This window comes from Nesoenas mayeri (genome assembly GCF_963082525.1).
Source record: "Nesoenas mayeri genome assembly, chromosome: 4".
In the NCBI taxonomy this organism is placed as follows: Eukaryota; Metazoa; Chordata; class Aves; order Columbiformes; family Columbidae; genus Nesoenas; species Nesoenas mayeri.
Genome location: NC_137540.1, coordinates 58,383,433 through 58,406,961, shown reverse-complemented (window position 1 = coordinate 58,406,961; position 23,529 = coordinate 58,383,433). Strand labels below are relative to the sequence as shown.

Genomic DNA, 23,529 nt, shown 5'->3' with positions numbered 1-23,529 from the left:
CTAGTCTTCAAGTTGTTCTGTGCCTGTATTAGAATTACTTATTTCATTTACACTTTTTTCTTTCTTTGCTTCTTTTCCAAAAGTCTTCAAACATTTGTCGAGTCTTTTTAGGAATACATCTACATCTTGCTTTTTGATTCCAATTGCTGAGGCAGCGTTGAGGTAAGCACAGGGATAGTCATTTGCATGTGACATAAAGCCTTTAAAAGTGTAGTTATTCACTGTCTGTACAGACCCACAGGGAACAACCCTGAAACAAACAAATAAAGTTGTGATTTGGTTAAAGGTGCCTTAGATATTTTATGTGACACTCTGTGATGAACACTTTTACACTAGTTCCTACATAGTTTAGCATCTGCTAACTCTAAACAAAGTACCGTAAGCAGGCTTAGGGCAGGCATTCTCCAAGCTAGTGCCCAAGCATCACTACGAGCGATAGTAATAGCAGATCCTGAATTAGCTCAAGTTTGTGTGCATACACGTATGTCCCTTCCCCTCTTCAGTTAAATTATTAAGGCATTCACTGCTGGTATTTATGAACTCCCCAGTGTGGATGGAGAAGATATCTGCCACAAACTCTCCTATTCCATAAGAAGCCCTAACTATCTGACCTGCTCGGTCTCTGACCTGGGTCAGCTCACCCCTCCTTAGGCAACCTGGTGACCCCAGTCTCCCTGGGACATTTAAAATCTGTTGAAAGGCTGGGTCAAACAGTGTATATGCTATAAAATAATGTGAGTAACATAAAAAAAAGGAAAAAACTGGAACCTTTATATCAGGCAAAGAATTGGGCAGTTTTAACTTCAAAAACTTAGCCTCTTAAAACATTTCAGCCAAAGATGGCTGAAATTGCAGGACAAGCCAAGGTTAGGACAGGCAAATTAAAAAGAGCATTTAACTACAGTACATATAGATTTACTGTCATGCATCTGTGCAGGAAGTGGAATAATCCAAGCTAATGAAGCATACCTTCTGATGTGGAAACATTCAGCTCTGCCATGAAAAAAATGACATTAAGTCTATGGCAGGAGTTAGCATGGCAGAAGTAATATTCAGATTAAGGAACCCTGCCAACACAAATTTTGAATCATTCTCTTCTTCTAAAAGGTTTAAACAAAAAACATTTAAAATTATTTGGCTTGCATTTCCATGTACCAGTGTCTCTAAGAATAAATGCAGCTCAGACTGGCCCAGGTTGTAGATTTTTGAGGTTTTTTTTAAACGCAATTAGTTCTGGAAAGCAGGATTTTCTTCCATATGACAAAAAGCTATATAGGGTATTAAAAGCTTATTCCCCTGACATCCAGCACAACCATATTTGTGCTGCAATAAACAAAACAAAGATCTTCTCTAAGTAGCTTACAATGTAACTATAAGATCAGACAACAGCTGGAAACTAAATGAAACCAAGGGGTACTAGGGAATAATGACACTAAATTAAATGGGCATGGATTATCTATTTAGCCTACCGAAGCGATCTCATTGCGAACTCAGGCAGGTAGACGTTATTAGCAGATAGCAGTGACGAAGAAGGGTATATTGCTCTCTGACTTGTTATTGTCAGACTATAACCCATAATCCTGAGACAACTGGTACAAAACAAATATTACAAGATTTCATAAAATGTATACCCAAATTTTTCAAATCCACAGCATCCTCACCTTGCTCCAGAAACTTGTCTTGTGAAAAGCATAGATCCAAGCTGGGTAACAGCAGCATCATTATTTTCATCTAGATTCTTCAGTGACATGGCTAAAGTAACAAAAGGTCAGGTTAAAACTACTACAAAGCTGCTTTTTCTCCAACAAAGAACCACAGGAGACAAGCTGTTTTCCAGCAACAAAAATGTACCCAAATATTGGTGTTCAGAACAAAGAAAAAGGAAATACAAATACTACATTTCGTAATTTTTAATTTTTCCACAAGCTGTCATAGATTACTTCTTCAGTTAGACAGGCAGACTCTGCACAGGCAGGCAATATTACCTTGGTGTTCAGGAGAATTTTTGGTTAGAACAAATACCTTGAGTAGGAATTCCACAACCTCTTTTACAGCACTACAAAAGCATGGATAAAAGAATTATATCCTAATTTATTTAAAAATCTACTTATTTATAAAGTATTAATACATGCTAACATCTTCTGCCTGCCTGGATTACAATGAGTATAGGACAGTAACAATTTTGCAAAAAAATAAAAGGCTCAAGTGGCTACTCTATTTTTATGGTAGGTTACCTTATTGGGTTCAATAGTCTCATATCAACCTAAGAACAATTTAATGGAGTGTAGTGGACAATGTTTAATATATAGGAACTGTATGCAAAAGTGCACAGTATGTAAGATTTTTTTTTTTAATAGATAAAACCCAACAATTACCTAAGGAAATGGGATTATGTGGTGTTTCTAGCAGTCTCTCATTGTGGTTATCTGCCAGCTTCTTCAGCTCACTTGAAAGATAGGAAAACATCTCCTGGAAAAAAAAGAGACAATATTTTTGTTATTAGCTATCAAACAGAGAAAATAGTACCTATTTCACAAAATGCTTAAGTCTCCATTATAACCCACAGGTGCCCAGCTGATCCTCTTTTCATGTGTACCAAGTAAGCAGACCAGGCAATTCCCTGAAATCATTCTATAAAGGAACAGCTCCATTTATTGAACACTGTTTTTTCCCCTCAAGCTGGTACAAAGCTCTCTATCTGGTCTAATAAACGTGCTTGGGATGTCAGTCATCCTCTCTGTGGCCCTGAAACCTAAGGAGAAGAGATCTTGAAGAGATTCCCAGTGCACAGCAGGTCTCACCCACCTCCCCCATCCAGGCCCCTGAGCCACAGAAAATGAACCATTACCATTGCAGATGGCCACATTATGGCATATTGCTCCTTACTTTTGTTTTCTCTCTATTCATATAATACATTCCAGACTAAAAGTAGTGTGTTTTGTTACCAGGTATCACACAACTGCAATTACCGCTAGTGCAAACTTCTTTTTCTGTACGAGAATGGCAATGCTGTGGCTTAAGGAGCAGGCTGTGAGTACACATTTAGTTTCAGACAGTATCTACTCTCCCGAATCCTCAGCTCTGTTGTGAGGCCAGTCCTCATCCTGGGACTGAGCCCTCCTGTTCAAGCCTACCAAAACAATGGAGATACCTGAATTTCTGCCATCGCTTGGATTGCACCTTTATTGTAAAAGTGTCATAAAACCGGGATTCATAAATGTTTTGGCTCAGATACAAGTTACACTGCACACAAAAGGTTGCTTCTCTTGCTTCATATACATTTTATTCCCTCTCTCTTCCCCCGTAGTAATCTATGATAATTGCTCATGGTCTTCCTCAGTTTAATATCTTCACATATCGGCTCAAAACACCTATGGACAGAGAATAATCGCTATTCTTTTTATGGTATCCTTTGGCTTCTTCTCCATCCTTCTCAATGGTTAGCCTCTCATAAAAACTAGCAAAAATATACAAATACTGGGTAGTCTTTTTAAAACATACTGAACACCAGATTTTTTTTATTTCTGGCCATAAAGGTTGTGCTGCTCTTCTGCTTCAATGCAACTGCCTGTTTAAGCATCCTCATCAATTTCTGGACCTGACAAGTGATTTTTCGCTCTTTAAATAGAATTGCCTCTTCTGTTTGCAGACCAGTATCCTGTTCTAATCTGCACATTCTGACAGATACAAATTATAACTTGTCATCAAAATTCTGTTTTTAAGCAGAACCTCCCAAAGGTCTTACAAAACCAAATGAGCTTCGTGGCAGCTGAGTTAGAAGAATGTTACAGCAGCTTTTCCTGAGCCACTGCAGGGAACCAACCTCATTCATGAGTGACCAAATGAGCACAGCTCCTGACCTGGTTTTCCTCCTACCATAAAATGAATCCAGACGGAGAGGAAAAAGTATCATTGTTACTGTCTAAACGATTATGCTATTGATCAAGTATCAACAAGAGCATAATGCGACTGTAATACTTGGAAAAACAATAAAAATTTCAGGATGCATCTATGGTTAATTATCAGAACCTGAAATTTGTGAGAAAACACTCTTGTTTTTCAGAGGCATTTGCAAATCAAATTATTTTATGGGTTCAATTTACCAGAGTTTATTTACAGTTCATGCACAGAAGCTGAAAAACATTTATGTTTCAAATGTTCAGACACTTTTCCCTTCCTTCTGGTCCCTCGCTGAATATAAACACATTACTCACTTGTTATTTGCTTTCCACAACAAGCATCGCCAATGTGTTAGTCATTTCATTAGTAATTGTTGGTTTTTTAAAATCCAAATCATAAATTAATTTGTGCTCCCTCTGCTGGCTATTCTACAACTGAAGCAAAGTATTATAGAAATACACATAAATTGTGTTTACTATGGAGATATTACTGGTTAAATTAGGACTGAGAAAAACCTGTACTGGAACAGGAACATATTCCAAATGAATTATTTTTTGTGTGTTGTACCTAGGGAATTCTCTATCGCACCTCTTGCAGTATTTATTACTGAAAGGACTGCAAGTTGGTGTAACCAGTTAGCCACTGTATAAATGTTTTACGTTAAATCAAGTATTGAGGTTACTAGATGAGCATTTATGTATATAGGAATTTGTTAAAAAAAGGGACAATAGAAAGATGGCAAAAAAAAAATCTAAGTATGTATTTTCATCAGATTGACTGAAGCTACCTGAACCCAAATTCAAAACTTACTTTTTATGAACAACACTATTTTGCATCTTTTCAAAGGAAGCCCTCCAGATATTTTATAGTTTGAGAAGTTCAGCAGTTTGTTGCAAGACAGATTAATGGCCTTTCCAAAAAAAAAAAAAAAAAAAAAAGCAATATTTTGTGAGGTCAAATCTATAACCAACCCCTATCACAAAATATTTGTTATGTGGAAAAATTATAAGCAGCCTAAGCAATTATATACAAATGAGCTCTTACATAATCGATTTTCTGTAGCAGGCACTGCAGTGAAGCCATTATGCTAAAGTTGCATTGAACAACGCAAGTAATACTAAATGTCAGTTAAGTTTCATTATTTCATTCAGTCTTTCCCCTTAGAAACTTATCACAAAACCTCATCAGGCTAGTGAAATGAATGCCCAACCATGTGAAATTGTCTTGCACTTCTTCTTGTCTTTCTAGCACCTGAAACAATAAAATACTTCAAAAAATACAAAGAACAAGTCAACAATGGAATACGCATCAAATGTGCTAAATGACTCAGTTAGCTGGACAATATGGGGGTACTAAATATGCCATTAGTCCCACAGCAGGTGACAGAGAGACAACTGATGAAGACAGAAAACTTTTTGTGCATAGCTGAAAGTATTGCAGCTGGTTCTAACCAGCCAGCTTGCTCACACTCCCAGCCTGGAACACTCTGCCTTCCTCCCTGTGCCACTCTCATCTGGAGAGATGAGTTGTCCTCAGAGAAGAGCCACACAGCTGTTTATGGTGCTGAAGAACACAGTGCAGAAGAGCAATTCTATAACCTCTCTGCACTAGATACAGACTGCCAGCGCTCATGTGCTGTACCTGAGACTGATCTGGTCCCACCTTTAAAAACAAGAACAAATGTAAGACAGAAACTGTGCATGTACATGTGTGATACCTACATATGCCATCTACCCTTGTAGATAGCTTCTCCCGCACTGCAAGATCGAGAATGTTGTTCTGAATTTATAATATAATGACAAGTTTTAAAAATATGAAACTAATTATGGAACTTTAAAATCTTCATATCAGGTAAAAGTAATCTAACGTAAACTGCCCAGTAAGTCTTGCCCATCTGCTACTAATGCTGACAATCACCACACTCACGTATTTTTGAAAGGTCTTTTTTAACAACTCTGATCAACACATGTTCTCTTCAGCGCTTGCAAGACCCGGCGATCGGGCTCCTTGTGGGCCGTGCTGCTCCAATACAAGCTTTAAGTACATATGGCCTCTTTGAAGCTTCCATTCATACCTGGCACTTGTTCAACCACACACCACCATTTAAGATAATAATTGAATTCAGTTAAATTACCTTGCCTCCAGCCACCCTAAAATTTGAATATGGTTCCACATATTTCACACAAGGAAAATCCTGCAATATTACCACATATTTGGCAAACTACAGTGTACCAAACTGACTAGACAAAAAAAAAGAGTAACGAAAGTCTGTCTTCTTGTAAGAATATTTGATTTTTTATATGTTTAAAATCCAGCATTAAGTAGCTTTTCTCTTATTCTTAAATTCAATCATAAAAAGAGTAGCAATATAAACTCACACTGAACTGTACAAATAATTTATTCCTATCAGAATAATTACATCAATGGTAAACCATAAAATGTAAACACAGGATTTTACTGAATTGTGAAAACCAAACAATTTCCTCCCACTTAGTGTAACTTTAAGTATTTTAGACACATACTTTATAAGGACATAAAAATTACTCCAGTTTATCACTCTTAGAAAGTATACAGACAGAGGATACAGATAGAAAAAGCTCCATCATGTCCCAAGTAGCACAAAAATACATTTCAGAAAATCAGAATTATCTTGATTGTTAGATTGTTAAGGAAAGTCTAACAAGAAAATCCATAACTGCTGAAAACAAAATGAAGCCATCTCCTCTTCAGTAATACCTGTATAATAATTAGTTAAATGGATTAAATGCATCACATTAGAAAATAGTTGACAGGTATCAAATCTGATATGTAAGGTCCTGAATGTAGAGCCTGAATGTAAGGTCCTTGCTCTCCATGGCTTCTGAGGTGACAACTGAAGTCTACAGTTTATGCTACTATACTGTGCAATCACTATATTCACTACACGTGGCCTGGTTCAGACGCACAAATACATACATGAAAATAGAGTTTTAGACCTTGCAATGCACAATATGGGACACAACATAATGTATCTAGAGGAAACCAAAGGAGCCACTACTAAAACTTAATCTTTACATAATATTATGAGTTATTTAAAAGCAAAGACTAACAAATTTGACCAAGGGTCAGTTGCCATTATCTGCATTACAAAATAACCCAGAATCCCCTATTGAGATCAGAAAAACACTGTGCTAAACCTTACATAAACACAGAAAAAGGAATACTGAACATTTAGAACAAGTGAGCAAGCATTACTGTTGGTGGTCTTCTTCCATCCTTTCTCTGAAAATATCAAGGCTAAATATGACTATTGAAAACATTCCTCATTAAGCTTTCATATGTGGAAACTTTTATTCAGACATTTGAACAGCACGTGTGTGTTACTCCCTTGCTCTTCTGTTCTCAGATCCATTGAACCATTTTACTCCTTCATATTATAACATGTAATAACATATAATCTCATACTCTTGGACAATTGCACACTCCATGACTGCCAGCTTGTCAAAAAATACCATTCTATGTACATGCTCCTCTCCCTCATATAATCTTTTCCCTTCATATATTAAACAGCTCATCTGTGTAAAAGAAAAACTAGGCAGATTATTTCCTTCCTTGGTTGTGTGAGATTAATCTCTTCTCAGTAATATTCTGGTCTTTCTGGCTTGAGCTCAAATAACCTGAAGTAACATTCATCTGAATAAGGATAAGGTAAAAAGAAAAAAACCCCACAACTTGGAAGTCTTTTTACAGCTGACTTTTTGTGTGAGTAGGTGTAGCTGCACCGATATAGAAAGGAGTACTCAATGTCAAGCTATAAATAGCTCCTGCTGGGAGCCTAATAGCCTCTGCCTCTGCTTTCACAAAGCACAGGCAATAAACTGTCACTATTACATTTTTACAATTTGGGAACAAACAGATTTAAGTAAAAAAAGGTTTATATTTCCACAGCAAATCCAATAAAAGAAACATATTTATGCCATATAAAAAGCTGTGTTTATAGAGTATACTTCCATTTGAAACAAAAATACATGAAATTGTAAAAATATAATGCTTTATTCACTTTAGAATTCTACTTCCAAGAAAATTACATGATTCAAAGCATACAGTTATTCATGAAGACTATTTATGAACAAACTATTATTTATGATTTGGAGAATATTTATACTGCCCATTACATTTCTGCTATCTGTGTAAATCTAATATGAAAATCAGCTTTGTAGAAGACATGATAAATTCACTTGAGATTCTTTTGGAGATGAAAGTGAAGGGGGAAAAAATGACAATTTGCTATTAGTGAAGACACAAACCATACATGGCAATACATACTACAGTCCAGAATAAAATGTTAGAAAGTGTATTGCAACAGTGGCAGAAGTGGTAACTGCTTTCAGTGTTTCACAAACCATGTTTTCACTTCGGTTGGACACATCACCTCTTAGTCTCTGTAAGGCCACTAAGCTGGCTTGGTTTTCTATAGTCTCGCTATTCCTACAGGATCTCAATTCCAGTACAGAATTTCTGGATGCCTTTACAAGCAGCTAGAAACAAGCCACAGCATTCAGTGCTATTGCCCTGCCAGGTAATCAGGGGCATCAACAAGCTGTCAGCAGAGAAGAACTGAAACACAGTTTCTAAATAAAATAATGAAACAGATCATGCATGATTTAAAACTATTAATAGTACTTAATTCAAAGCATTTCCTTAACTAAAACCCTATACAAAAAGAACTCTGTGTGTTAATATATACAGATAATCAGGCCTGTAGTATGTCCAGAATTAAGGACAACTCCAGAGGTACAGGTTACGGCCCCAGACCACTTGAATGTCTGTGCAATGCAGTTATACCCAACCTAAAACATAGTCTGTGAGAAGCAGAGAAGAAACCTAGCTCTCTACCTAGCTGAATACCTTGAATGTCAGCATTTTTCTATTTTTGTTGCCATGCACAGTATTTATAACCTAATCAGAAGCTGTGATTCTCCAGAGAATGTGGTACACAAACACTTAATTAAACACTATCATAATACAAAGGCACCATAGGGCCAAATGAAGAAGAGCAGAAACCCATGGGTTACCTCTGAGCATCTGATCTCATGCTTTGGTCCTGGAAGCAGTGTGATCACAGTAACACAAAGTGCTTCCCAGATTAGGCTTTTATGGGCAAAATTCTATTGTGCTAGTCACACTTTGGAATAGATATGAATAAAGTACAAGATAGTACAGGACTTCAGTTCAGCCTTCTGGTTTGGAAAACAACATGGAAATCAAGCTTACTCATGAGCACCATTTGGCCAAGAAGTAATTATATCATATGGCCTTTCCAGAATCAGAGCTGTGAGCTCAGAAGAACTTCAACGGCTTTCTAGACAGAAACTGGATTTAACACACAAAGCAGTTTTGCAACAAGAATGTTAACAGCTGACTTCAAGAAAGTGCTGCTTGCCAAAAGGCTTACCTTTCTCTCTTTCAGTAACTGTTTGTAGCCGCTGGTACCTAGAGACAGAAGCGTAATGAGGACGTCTAAAGAAGGAGACGCAGATGCTCTTCCTGAAAAGCACAATATACAGATTAAATCGGCAAAAATAAATTTTATGTGAAAGAAAGCTGATAATCAAATTTTCTTCAGTTATTTCATATGGATTAAATCAGTCCATGAACTAGTTACCTGGATACATTTTGCTGATCTCCTGAATGAAGGACTCATTGAAGCCAGCAATGATGGCACCACCTACTGGAACCATAAAATTTTTGTCCAAGCTCTGAACAAAAGCATCTATTCTGCCTACTCGAGCACCCTTTATCAAAAAGAAACAAACAAAGAAAAATCCACAGCTTATGTGAGGAAAAAGGAAACACATGATAGCATCATAATTACACAGCAATGTAACTGAAATAAATTCCTGAAACTCTCTCAAATATTGTATGTGCTAAAAAATTAAAAATCACAGTGTTAGCTCTTCTCAGCATTGCTCACTATTATTACCATTGTCGGCCTAAATAGTACCTTTCAAATTCCTATTTTGCTATGATTTAAAATACTGACTTTAGTTCCTGCAAGTCTAAGTGCAGCTTATTTTCAACAAGCAAAACCAAAAACCCTTGCAATTGAATTGGAATTATATAGTTAAAACTGTACAACCCAAAAGGTTTCACAGATTCTGACAGTAAAGGGCTACAGGTTAATGCTTCATTAGAAAAGAAGCTTTTACTTGATACGTGTGTAAATTTGCATTAAAACAACAGGGCTGTGACAGCACTCCTTCTTACAAGTCTGCCTGCAACAAGCAAAATCCAGATAACTTCTTGTATTAGCGTTCCCTACTTCCCAGGAAACCAAATGTCCTCATATTAATAGCTAGCGACTCAGATGCTCTTAAAGGATAAAATGTGGATTCTGCAGTACATCTTCAATTTGAGCTACATGCTACTGTGAACTGTACAATTCAAAAGTATGCAGCATAACAGAACCTGAAAAGTATATTAAAGAATGTACAAATTAAAGTATATGAAAATACTTTATTAAAGTGTATTAAAGTACTATACACTAAAACCAAGAAATATAAACAGAGTAAATAGCTAGGTCAAAAACAGTTAAAAAAGCAGATCCAGCTAAATTGCAGCTGTTATTTCTATGTTTTAATAGCTTAGTGCATGGGAGATGGAAAGAAGGACTCCAAGTTTGTCAGCTTTTTGATGGGAAGATGAATGTCAGCAGCTCTAATTTGATTTAATTGGCAGAAGGCCACCAAAGGAAAAAGCATGACAAATGAAATGGTCTCAAAAGCTCTTTCCTGTGACACCCTTCCAAGTTCTGTTCACACTGTGCTCAGCGTGTACATATTCCTGTGTTCATTAATAACTACCTCCTCACAGACAGTACATTTTCTATCACAGGAAATACATTTTTGTAAATAAATGTAAACCAAAACAGAGCTCAAATGTATACATTTGCATAACCAAAGGAAAAAAAACACCACACAACAAACAAACCTCAACAACCTATCAAGAAGCCAAGAAAAAAAAAAACACAGAAAGCAACACAGTAACAGTTCCATTTGTAGCTTTGTAGTCTGAAAGATACATTTCATGCAGTAAAATTGAGCAATTCCACAGCCCCCTTCATGTCAGAATTCCACTAAATTTGTGCAAGTTAAATACAATAAACATGTATCACGTACATTACAAATAAAGCATATGCCATTTTCTATTTCATGTATCACTTCAAGTTTTGTCAAATTCCTTCAGTCTCTCAAGATTTAGAAATGCCAATATGACGTTCCTGCCATATATCAAGCTGGTCTGTGCCCAGTTAATAACACAGTGACTTCTCAATTAGAAAAAAATATATGACCAGCATAATAGTTCAGGATCCCTTGGATCCTGTTAAAAAATATCCCTCTGTTCTTTTGATATAGGCAACAGAGAGAAAAAAGAAATATTGAAGAAACAGTGCATGTACATTGCAATGAGCAAAAATGAAAGAATTTTGAGTTTCATGGCTGATCTTGGATATTAAGCAACCTCCTTTTCAAATTAAACAGGAACAGAAGTTAAACTTTTTCAAACACAACACTGAACCCAGTTTCATCAGCTGTTCTCAATGACAATATTTTAATAGTAGCAATATCTACAAAATGTTGCTGTAGAATCTTGTACCTTCAACTGAAAATCTGTAACTCACACTCTGTTGAAGGCTTAATCCCTATTCGAGTATGATCCATTATTTTATTTTTAGTTAATAAGTTTATGAAATATTTTAAGAAAGCTTTTTAAGGACATTTTTCCGTTACAAAAAACACTTGAACATAAAACAAAACCTAAATAAATTTTGTTTGACTAAATAAAAAGCACATAATAGAAGTATTTCCCCCTGCTCCGCTTTCTCAGAAATACATCCAAATATCAGACACGCACAGGATTACTCTCAAAGCTGTGAAACATCCGACAAAATTTCCTATTGTCATCTACAATCAGAGAGTTACTTATACTTGTTAAAAAATGATTTGAAATACACAGCTCCTACCTGCTGGATAAGATGCATACATTTTGAAGACTGAACTCCATAAGCATTGTTGACAATATGGGGAATGTCATAATTAGCACAAATCACAGCCAGTTCCTCCAGTCTATGAGTATAAAATTGTAATTTAGAGAAGCATTGATAACTGTAACTCATGTTACAAATTAGACCATTAAAAGACTGAAAGGTCCACAAGGAGGCCAGAGTGAGAAAAGAAACATTTTTTATTAGTCCCTCAAGGTGTTACTTGTCACCTTAAGCTATAAAGGTTGAGAAGAAAATTCTGTTAGCTTTTCCATATATGACAAATTGTCAACCTGGGCTGAATTTTCTTGTGCTTCTCTGAAAGTTTTGTCAGGAACACAGTAAACAGATCCAAAACCATTCTGCTTCAGATATAAGCATTTCTATACTACTTTAATGATAACTAACAGAGCTTCAGCTATTCACACTTTTGTTTTCTTCTAATATTCAACCTGAAAATGGCCTAATGGAAGTTACAAGATGCACACTGGGAATCAAAAGCATCATGTTCACATGGTTCTGTTCATTTCAAAGAACTAATATTTCAGCCCTTTGGCTGAAATCCCATTTGCCTATTTCAGATAAACTGATTAAAAAAAAGATATTCTTCAAAGGAACGGAGAGCCCTAAAACGTCTGCACGTGGAAACCAATAAATTAAAACTCTGTTTAACTGTTTACTCAGAAATAAAGACAAATCTTCTCTTGCCTTTAGAAATCCCTGAAATCACAGTGAATTCAGCTTGGATTGATTTCTCAGTCAAACTAGGATTTATGTGGCTGCACAGGTCATTTTGGGTAAGGGCCTCCAACAGTTTAAACATACATGTACTTAGTATCCTCTTTTGAACCACCCTAATAAAGCTCTATTTTTCAAAAAAAGCTCTTGTTTTCCCTCAAACTTGCGAATATATTTCAGAAATAAAATCTATTTGAAAAAACAAGGTAATAAACAATAATGTAAAGTGATAATAAAGGTAATAATATTTTTTAAATGAGGAAACTCTAAACCTTCAATGCATTTTTACTCTATCTCCTTCTGTACAGCCTCTCACTGTAATTTACTGACATTCACATAAAATGTGTCAGAGTATGAAAACATTTTCCAAGAGGTGACATTCCATTGCATTCTATTACCTTGCCTAGTGTCATTTTGAAATGCAAAATTCAGTTGCAAACCTCAGATTAAATTTTCTAAGCCTCAGTCCTTTGGCAAACATCATCACTGTATTATCCCTAAAAAAAATCATAAGTATGTAACGATTAGGAAACACAAATAGTATCATGTACTTATTGATCTCCTAGAGTCAAGATATTCAGCAGGAACTGCATGTCCAATAATTTTTCACGTTTATCAACATCCTGAATCCTGAACTATGTAACACTAACAGAATATTTCAGGAAATATAACATTACATGTGGCAAAGTTTTTGCCCTCTGATCTGCTGATCTTAATCAGATTCATTCCTCACCTTCCACAGAAACTCAAAGGAAAACAGTTCCCCTCTTATAGTTTTCTTTTTAAGTGCAGGTGGAGAATTTCACCAAACTGGAAACATAGAGGGTGCACTGTTACGTACGTTTGGCTTTCTCGCCTCCTGAGGCTTAAATGAGCAATAAGCCAGCTTCTGCAAGGACTGCAAACAGAAAAGTCTCTTTTCCTAAAAATATTCTGTTGAACAATTAGATCCATATTGCAATACAAGATGGGAGTGCTACAGCTTGAAAACAATATGTAATTATGCAAGGGAAGCAAACAATTATGCACAACACATGTCTGCTTCCAAGACTTAGAATGAACCATTAAAAGAGCTGCTGGTCATATTAGGAAAAATAAAGCAGTTTGGCTACTACTCAAGTTCTTAAAATTCACAAATGGAACTTAAAGAAATATTTTCTAGATCTTTCTTTTTTCCTTTCTCTCTCGCTTGTGAAAGTTCATAAAAAAGAAAGCTTTGCTCTTTCTTGTAATAGTAATGAAAATAACAAGATACAGAGTTCTGCTAAGTACATAAACTAACTGAAAAAGGCACTTTTTTCCTTTAGTTCTCTTAAAGACAGCAGGTTTAGAGACAACTCACAGCCACACATTGTCTGAGAACTGATGTGCCTCTGAAAGACAGTAGTGAATTATTGCCATAAAGTTAAATAGTACTTCAAAGGAAAGCTATAGGTACACAGGCATAACCTTCTTACCTGACCTTTTAACAATCCTAAGCTACTTAAAATTTTAAACCACTACCACCACCACCACAACTAAACAAAGTCTTATAAATGCAAGACATTTGAAAAGGTACACTCCAGAAATGCTGCATGGGATTTTCCTTCCTGGAGGAAGATGAATGTTACAGCCTTCAATAGCTGACAGTATCCTTTAAATAGAAAGCACGTTCAAATCCTCCTATATCTGTGGTATATCATAACACAGTGCCACTACCTAATAATTCATCTCTTAGTTGCAGAGGACAAAACAATCACATGTCAAAAAGAGGAGGCAGATAAGGAAAAGATTCATTTACCCAAGCTATAAAATAGACTATTTTATTTTGATGACTGTGATTTAAGTTAGCCAATAAATCTGCAAGTCAACTTCAAGCAATGTTCATAGTATTCTGACAGAATTATATTGTTTTAACTTCTGCCTAGCAACTGAGTTAACCCATAATAAATATTGGGATTTTTTTGAAGGTAGGAAAACAGAGCAAAACATATCTTTACTTGCCATGTTTCAAAGTCAATAATGTTGCTTCCCTACACTTACAAATACTCAACTAAATTATCCAGATAAAGTAATTTACAAAAGAGCATGCACTGCAGAGGAACTCTAAACATAAGTCTTTGCAATTTTGTGATAAATTAAAAACAATTAAAGTGGATCAACTGAGACACTACATTTAAAACCATGTAATATCTCATAGTTCAGCATACTACATACAAGTCCATAAAAATATACCTGTTCAAAAGCAAAATCTAACAAATTTGCTTCTTGATACTTATTTTTGTAAGAAAATAGAGGAGGCAGGTTTTGTGAGCAACAATAGTGCTCATTTGGACAAATAACTCAATATACCAAGTACTGTAGCCACCTCAACTCCAAGATGTCATTTTCAAATTGAGAAGTTTTTAAAATATTTCATAACTAGACTACATGTTAAAATAATGTCTCAGATACTCTATTTCCCATCCAGAAACGTAATGTTCATCTCAGCTTCAGCTAGTGCTTGAATGACATCTTCGTAGCAACTACAGAAGTTATGTATATGGACACATAATATCAGGAAAGAAGGCAGTGTATTTTAAGCTTCTTTTAATGGTGATTTAACAGCTGGAAATTATAAGAGGCAGCATCATGCAATCAGGCAGCAAATGTTCAAACCAAGAGAAGTTACAGCAGTGCAAATCATATGTTATAGTTGTACAGCACATCTGCCCTAGATGGTTACAAGAGTTTCCTTATTTCACTATATCTTAATTAGCCTTATAAACATCAGTATAATACAGGAAAGAGTAACTCAAGCAAAGAATTTAAATTTAGCTGTAGCTTTTTTTTTTTTAAACCCTATTAACAGCTTAAGAAAATTCATCATTGGCTAGAGGAGAGGAGTAGAAAGGCAACAGTAATATCAAAATGTCGTATTAGCTATGGAACTACATTTTCTGGACTACGGTTCTATGAAAATCTACTTTTACTACTTCCATGAGATTATAAGAAAGCCACTGTCAATACGACATTCATTTCATCACAAGAGATCATCATTAACCTCAGTTATACAGCAGAAGGAAAACCTTCTGCATTATTCTCACTTTAACATACTTTTCTGAAAGTGCAACATTGTTTCAATCTGCCATTTTCCTTAAGCAAGTGGATCAATGTATCTTTACTAATTGTTGGCACTAATAAAGCAATTTTAGGAAGACGGACATTCAAAACATGGAGGTTTTGTTTGGTTTGGGTTGCTGTTTCCCCCACTTTTGGGTTCACTTTCCACCCCCCTGGCTTTTTTAGGGACAAATAACACACTTCTTACAAAGATGACTTACCTATCAGGTACCCTCGGAGCAAAGCAAGATGTTGTAGAGTGCACACAAAGAATACTTTCAGCACCAAGAGCCTTGATTTTAGCCTCTACTGCTTCGATGTCTGTCCGTAGCTCATGGCCTTCTAATACGTTTTCTATCACCACAGGCTCAAAACCTGACAAAAAAAAAAAGCAAGACCTGAATGTATATCATCAAATCTTTAAATGTGGGTTTTTAGCTCCAGTATAAATCTGAAAAATCTTCTGCTTCCACTGTTTTTACCCGATTCTTTCAGACTCGGATTAAGAACACAGATACATAAGCTGTTTCTTTGTACAATGCCCATATAGCTAAAAACTAGAATAATATTCTTGTTAAATATAGGACTCCAGACAAAAGGTTATCTTACATTCTTTGCATGCAACAGCAATCAGCTTGCAGATTGTTTTAGAAACAGAATAACCTCTGCCCTCTCAATTAAAAAGTTTTTGACTGGCATTCTTGTAAACATCAGCATACTAAAACAGCCTCTCTACAAAGGGTGCCATTAGATGTAGCAATGCAATAATGATATTTATGAATTGGTTTTCATCATAACGTTCTGCCTTATTCAACCTATAAAATTCCAAATTACTTCTTAAAAGATAAAAATGTCCATGTTTGATCTCATTTTGAAACTGAACTTCAGCTTGGATTGTATGATATGGCATTTCCCAATTCTTTTATTTCATTAAGTTTCCAGTTTGAGTTCGCATTTAAGATGTACAACAGCTGAAGCTCATAAGGTTGTTTCTCAAGGACCCATATAAGAAACATGCAAAAAAAGGAAACAGTCCCCTTCTTGTAAATGCTGGAATGTCTCTAGTTTTGGAATCGGCTGCTCAGGATGGACCAAGAGGGTCCATCAGAGAGCTACCAAGGTGGTTACAGTTCAGCAGCACCGAGCCATCTGAGAGGGAATTACAAAGGCAAGGACATAGTAAGAGGCAACAGCAACAAATTTTGGCTTGAGAGGTTCAGAATAAACAGCAAGAAAAATTTATTTTTCATTCAGAGGATAGCACAGCACTGGAACAGAGAGGCTGTGTAATCTCCATCCTCAAAGGTTTTCAAAATTCAGCTAGACAAAGGCATGTGTGACTTAATCTAGCACAGAAAGAGTTTTCTTTCTTAAAAAAGGAAGCCTGTCATGGTAGCTGCTCAAATTTCTAGCTTATAAATTATTAAACAAATAATTCAGGTTTTGTTTACAGAATAAAACACTGGAAGCCATATATTCCCTTCCCCAAACAGGTGTGGCATGGAAGCACCATCATGTGAGCTGAAACAACCACTACTTTCTTAAAAACCACGTATGTTCAGTTTTACTGAATGAAAGTAAAGGAGGAGGGGAAAAGGGAGTGACTTCCAAAGCAGTGTAACATGGCAGCAGCAATGTGAATTTTTCCTTCAAGGCTCAACAGTGTGCCTTAACACTGATATGTAAGGCTCAAGCTCTGCACAAGAACTTGGACTAGAATGATTTATTGACATTGTTAGTCCTAGTCTGGTTTTCAATTAGTGATCTAGAAGGCAGAGACTGCACTTACTAGATAGTTGATAGATACCAAATACCTGCTTTCCTCTTATTTTCAGCTGATAATTCTTTTAATCAATTATGTGATAGCTATTGTAACTATTAAAAAAAATAACAAATCAATTACATTTCCTCACAACCTTCTCCATTATAAATGTAATTTCCTAGCTTGATGTGCTAAATTGAGCCTAATATTCTGAAAACACTCCCATTTTTCTTATATACGTGTTCTACTTGTTATCTGATTCCTTTTAAACATCTCTGTATCTTACCTGGACAGAATCCAGTCTCTGCTTCCAATTGTTTGGTCATTTTTATCTGATGAGTCTTTTATGCAAAAAATAATTGTGTCCTAGGAACTAGGACCAGAATCTATGCCACCACCTGCAGGTATGTGCACTGAGTTGGAAAATTATGGTCTCCCTTACTTGCCCTTTCCTTGATCCCATGCATCTGCTGCAGGAGGGGACAGCTTCCGTGCAGAGCCAGATTTCTATCCTTACCTTACCTACAGTGGGGTAAACAAGGAATTCCATTTGAGAGAAATCAAGGTTTGAACTAAGGCACAAAACTCATTTCCTGAGTGAGCTGGGTGACAGTGTGAGATTAAAAACAAACAGGGTTGCTAACACTTCTCATGTTCTAAAAAAGAATGTGCAAATCAGACAGTTTGTCACCTTCTGATCACAATTCCTAGGACACATGCTTTTTGCATAAATCTAAGAGAAAGGTCTGAACCATGAGCCTTGATTTTATGTAATTCTCAGGACAGCAAATTAGGAATCTAACTCCAAGAGTGAACCATAACTTCCTCAGTACTGTGTTCTCTACTTACAACTTTATACACCTCTGTACCTCACTCAGCATATGCCTACATTTTACAAGACATTAAGACGACAACTCACACATGTTAGAAATCAGGAGTATAGAAATAAAGCACTTAGAGCTACTATGCATTAGGCCTTTTTGGATCTTACTGCAAACATACGAAGTGATCCTGCCAGACGAAGTTCTATATCTTTGGAAGAACACACTGCAATAAGTCAGCTCCTTCTTACCTGCAGTAATCATTGACTTAAAGCAAGATTTCTGGTCTATACGTGGCCAGATAATGTATTTTGCCTTTGGTCTCTTGTGCCGCAATGTTAAAAAACACAGAGTTAGACTCATGCCAGTCGCCATAGGAACCACAAAGCAATTGGTCACTGTCTGGACACCTGCACATAAAAAGTAAGTCAGAAATTAAGATGAAGAACCCATGACACGCCCCAACAAATCGGAGATATTTTTGGATTTACACCTACCAGCCATCTTTATAATATCCAGAACTACTGAATTAGTAAGTTTGTTCAAAAGGCTGGATCCTGCAGCTTTAGGCTGGACTGCAGAAATGTCACCTGACCTTCCAATTCCATGGATCAACCTAGACAAAAAGGTTGAAAACATACATCTATTTTTTTTCACATCTCAAACCAATAATTCTTGCTAACTGAAGAGAAATCAATTTGATAAACAATTGTGGAAAATGCTGTACATCAATTATCTGCCATAATGATTTCCATTATAACAAGCTACATATATTCATATGAAACTGTCTTTTTTTTTTTTTTAACAGTAGGTTCACAGTGTTCCAGCACCTAAGTAAAAACTTTGAGAAGACCCGTAGTAGCAATACCTTTAGCATCTGGCAGGCTTCCTTTTAAACACACCTCAGCACTTCTTAATGCCTGTTGAATTAGCATTATAAATGCTGACAAGTTCTGACACACAACTCCAAGGAAAACAAAACTCAGTTGCCTATAGTGTAGCATACCAAAGGCATAGCGGTATTATACAGATACTTCCCTGACAAATGCTTCATCTCCATAAGGCAAAGAAATAATACATACTGTGACAAAACATCCTGAAAGATAGTAAGGTTAATGCATCACTTTGCCCACCTTCTACATTTTCACTTCATCTACCTCATTCTACCATTCAGTATTATGTATCATGCAATACCATCTCTCTCTGCATCCAGTTTATAAATTATGTTGATAAACTGTGTTTATAAATGTTGGCTATTATTTAACACCTTTCACAAGTGGAGGATCCTGAAACTGTTTATAAAATGTAAGCTTACAGAACTAACCTTACCCATGGCTGAAATGCAGCAGCTGCTCAAGTAAACTAGTAACTATAGATATCTATTTATGCCTCTGTTTTTGTTTTACAAATAGAATAAAATGCTTTTTGATGAGTGTATGGAATTCAGAACTTCTTAGAGCATAATTTTACAGCTTAAACTTTTTTCCCCATTTCAAGACATAGGTTGAAATCAACAGTAGCTTGATAGTTAATATAAACTTGCACATAATCCTTACTCCATCAAAAATATTTTCTTCCCTCATTCCTGCTGCCATGTTCTTAATTGCTTTCTCATACTACTACTTTTTCTTTTCTGCATACTCCCTTCCCAAGGAGCTATCCTCTCTAAGGTTGCCCCTAAGAATTTATTAAGCTGAAAGGAAATACAGGTTGAGAACCATATCCTGCTACCTCCATCACTCCCAAAGATACCTGTAAAACTTACTACAGAGATAAGTGGAGCGGAGGATGCCTCTGTACCTTTTCTTGCTGTTTCTAACACTCACAGGTGAAGGTGAGATGCCAGGTAACAGAGCTATATCAACAGCAGCTGAACACCAGCCCAGAAGCTGGGCACACTTCCTCCAGTGCTGTCAGAAAGCAATACTGCCTCAGAGACTCTCTCCGCTGTCACCCCCACCTCCCTCACCATACATAATCTAGACTAGAAAACAGTACAGAAAACAAGAAAAGCCAAATGAATGTATTACTGGCTTTCTTCATTAATTTTTCATGGTAGAGTAGGACTTATGAAAGCCATTAAGCCTAAGTAATTCAACTTCCATATGGTATAGCTCACTAAATTTTTGCTCTCTAATCTTTTGTGTTAAATCTTTCAAGGACAGACATTTGAAGAAATTTCACTTTGTTTCATTCCTGATAGATAAAACATCATAGTTAGGTACTCAGCACAGAACTCTACACACACACACGCGCAAAAGTATATTCGTAAAGAAACTAATGCAGAACCTCTAAAACGATAGCATCCAACATACCCATCAGGTGTTGGAAGAGCTACAAGCTCTTTTTGTGATTATAAATCTCCTTAATTCATATAAAATCTATGACAGAGGGACTAGATTTTCATGTGCGTATCAACTAATCATATTATGAAGATATTAATGAATATAACAAAATACAAATAGTTGTTCATAAGGAATGTTCAATACTTTACAACTACAATATGCAGTAATTTTTAATAATATACAGATAAAAAACTGGACAGTGTTATATCCTAGGCAAGTAATGTGCGGAATGTTTTAAAACTGGAAGACCTCTGCCTCCCCTGCATGCAGTCAACTCAACATCTTCAGCTTCTATCAGTTCAGCACACAAGACATAACCCTCACAAACATTTTTGTTTAATTCAAGACTTTCCAATGAGTTATTAATGAAAATTCAACACAGAAACTTGTATCAATACAATATCACACTACATTGCTTTCCTCAAATGTTATCAAGGTCTCAGATAACAAGTCACAACGAAATATGCCATTTGAAAGCATTAATAATAAATCCGAATATTTCAAATTGCCAATAATTTGTACCTGTAATGCCTTCGGGCAACGAGTCCTGATGCCACTCTTCCTTCCCTCTCACCCACACCACAGTTGCCCAGAAAGTTATTGCTGTCCATTATAGCAAGTTCATGAAGAAACAGTTCAATGGTGCTTTCATCCCATCCATGTTCAGGACATTTTCCCTTAAAAATAATTATATGAAGGTAACTACCAAACTTGGAAATTAAGAATTAATATAACTTCAAGCAACTGTTCGATTAATGTTACCCTTCCTTCCCACATTGAACAGCAGCTTTTCTTTTTATTATGCCATTTTATATTATCTAGTATTATTAACCTGTATTCGAATAAATGTTAAATAACATTTTTCCATATATTAAGTGCAATTACATTAGCATATCCTGATATTAAAATAGTCAAGATATTTTTCACTTTCAGGTGTTCTTTAAGGTACACACAAAACCACTGCAGCACATACATGTTAATTACTCCCTAGAAGACTATAGATTACTTGATGCATTCTCCAAATAAGAATCTACTACTATAGGAATTCAACAGAGATAATCAATGAAAGGCAGATAATTGGGTATTATAGAACAAAAAAATATTAATTATGAGCAGAAAGAGAAATATAGTTTCATTTGTAACATGTTCCTATCTGTATATTTTCTTTCGCAGATATGATCTAATAGGTAAAGAAACCACTTACAGAACATAATGTGTTAAAACCTGCAACCAGAGACATGCTTTTTCTTGTGCTCTTTACTGCGTTAAGAACCGCACTCAGTCTTTGCAAACTGCAAAGAAGTTCCTCAGAGGAAAGGAACCCACAAACCCATGAGCAACCCTGTAGCAGCTCAAAAGTCCAGAGGCTTTTTTAACATGTCCAAATAACAGCAAAACAATTTCAGTAAAAAGTAATTCATTTCTGAAGTGTGGTATGAAAATTATGTTTGAAACAGTGGATGATGTGACCAAGGATGTTCAAGAACTGAAACATTTGAGAATTCATTGATAATGATTTCTGTACGTTGGAGACAAATACATTGTTTTGGCAGCACGTAAGTACCGTTTTTTACCTCATATAACAATATGTTAGTATCTTATTGCTGTGAAAAACTTCTTTAACTGTTTGCTGGGCCTTTCTCAGCAAACACGCCACAATCCCTTTTTGCCCCGACGATGGCCGCTCATTCCGGGGCTCCACAGAGGCTCTGCCAGCACGGCAAAGCCAGCCGGGCTGCTCCGAGCCTCCCCACCCGGCCTGCGCCCCTCACCAGCAGCACCGCAGGTGAAGGCGGCCGGAAGACCAGGGCGGGAGCTGCCGGGGCAGAGCGGGCGGGGCTCCGCGGGGCCCGCCAGGCCGCGCCAGAGCGGGGCGGAGCACAGGCGGGGCCGGCTCGCTCGCGGGACCCCAGGCCGGGCCCGCGGGCAGCTCAGCGCCACCTCCCCCGCCGCAGGCCCGGCGGGGCGGCCCCGTTACCTGCTCCAGCAGCGCCCGCAGGCGCAGCTCGTGCGCGCGGCGGCCCTGCGCCCCCTGGCGGACGTAGGCCGCCGTCACCAGCCGCTCGCTGGAACCGAAGTTCTCCGCGTTCATGGCCGAGGGGCGGTAGCACGGGCAGGGGCACCGGCTCCCGGCAGCAGTGGTTCCAGCCGCCGTTCCCCCCTCGGCACCGCGTTGTATACGGAGCCGCCCAGCGAGCCCCCCGCTACTCGGTCAGTTCCCGCCGGAGACGGACAGGGGGCGCCGCTGCGCATGCGCGAGGGCGTCCGCCCCGCCCGGCGCCGCGCTGGGGGACGGCCCCTCCGGAGCGGCCCGCGCCCGGCGCAGCCAACGGGAGGCTCCAGTCCCCGGGTGGAGCGCTGGGCCGCCCCCTGTTAGAGGTGCATTGGCTGCCCCGGGCACACGCCTGGCTTTGATCGGAGCCACCGCCGGGTGCTCCGGTTTCCGCAGTCGGGGCGGGCGCTCCGCAGCCAGCATGGGCTCCCGCCGCGGCATGCCCCGTGACGGGGGCAGCCCGCCGGAAACCAGGCTGCTTGTCTGTGAAGAACGCGCTCCTGCGCTGTCTCCTACCCCGCCCGAAGTTTAGCATGAGGCTGCTGAGAACAGCCACGGAACTCCCCGTGAGGTTCTTGTCAGGGCAACAGCCTGCGCTCCTCACGCGTTTCTGTGAGCAAAGGTGTCTGTGTGACTGTCTGCAGCAAATACCGGCAACCTGCTCGCTTGGCGCAGGTGCAGCCCGGCCTACCTGCCAGCGCTGTGGAGACAATGCAAAGAGTTGCATTACAGGTACAGAGATATGCTACTGGCAGAGATCTAATCTGTTGTCATTTCATGTTATTTGGGAAAATACAGTTACGCCA

At 37.7% G+C, this 23,529-nt stretch overlaps 1 protein-coding gene across 1 annotated transcript; it reads right to left on the bottom strand.

Annotated features, from left to right (window-relative positions):
• SEPSECS (Sep (O-phosphoserine) tRNA:Sec (selenocysteine) tRNA synthase) lies at positions 1–22,765 on the bottom strand (the record flags this gene model as incomplete). The annotated part of the gene is made up of 11 exons (XM_080343676.1): positions 22,649–22,765; positions 21,193–21,347; positions 18,823–18,941; positions 18,577–18,735; positions 15,964–16,117; positions 11,903–12,005; positions 9,545–9,674; positions 9,335–9,426; positions 2,376–2,469; positions 1,662–1,752; positions 1–250 (listed from the first exon to the last, which is right to left on the bottom strand). The coding sequence occupies exons 1-11, from the start codon at positions 22,760–22,762 to the stop codon at positions 1–3; spliced, it is 1,461 nt and encodes a 486-aa protein (XP_080199802.1). The 5' UTR covers positions 22,763–22,765.
• Between the last annotated feature and the right edge of the window lie 764 nt (positions 22,766–23,529).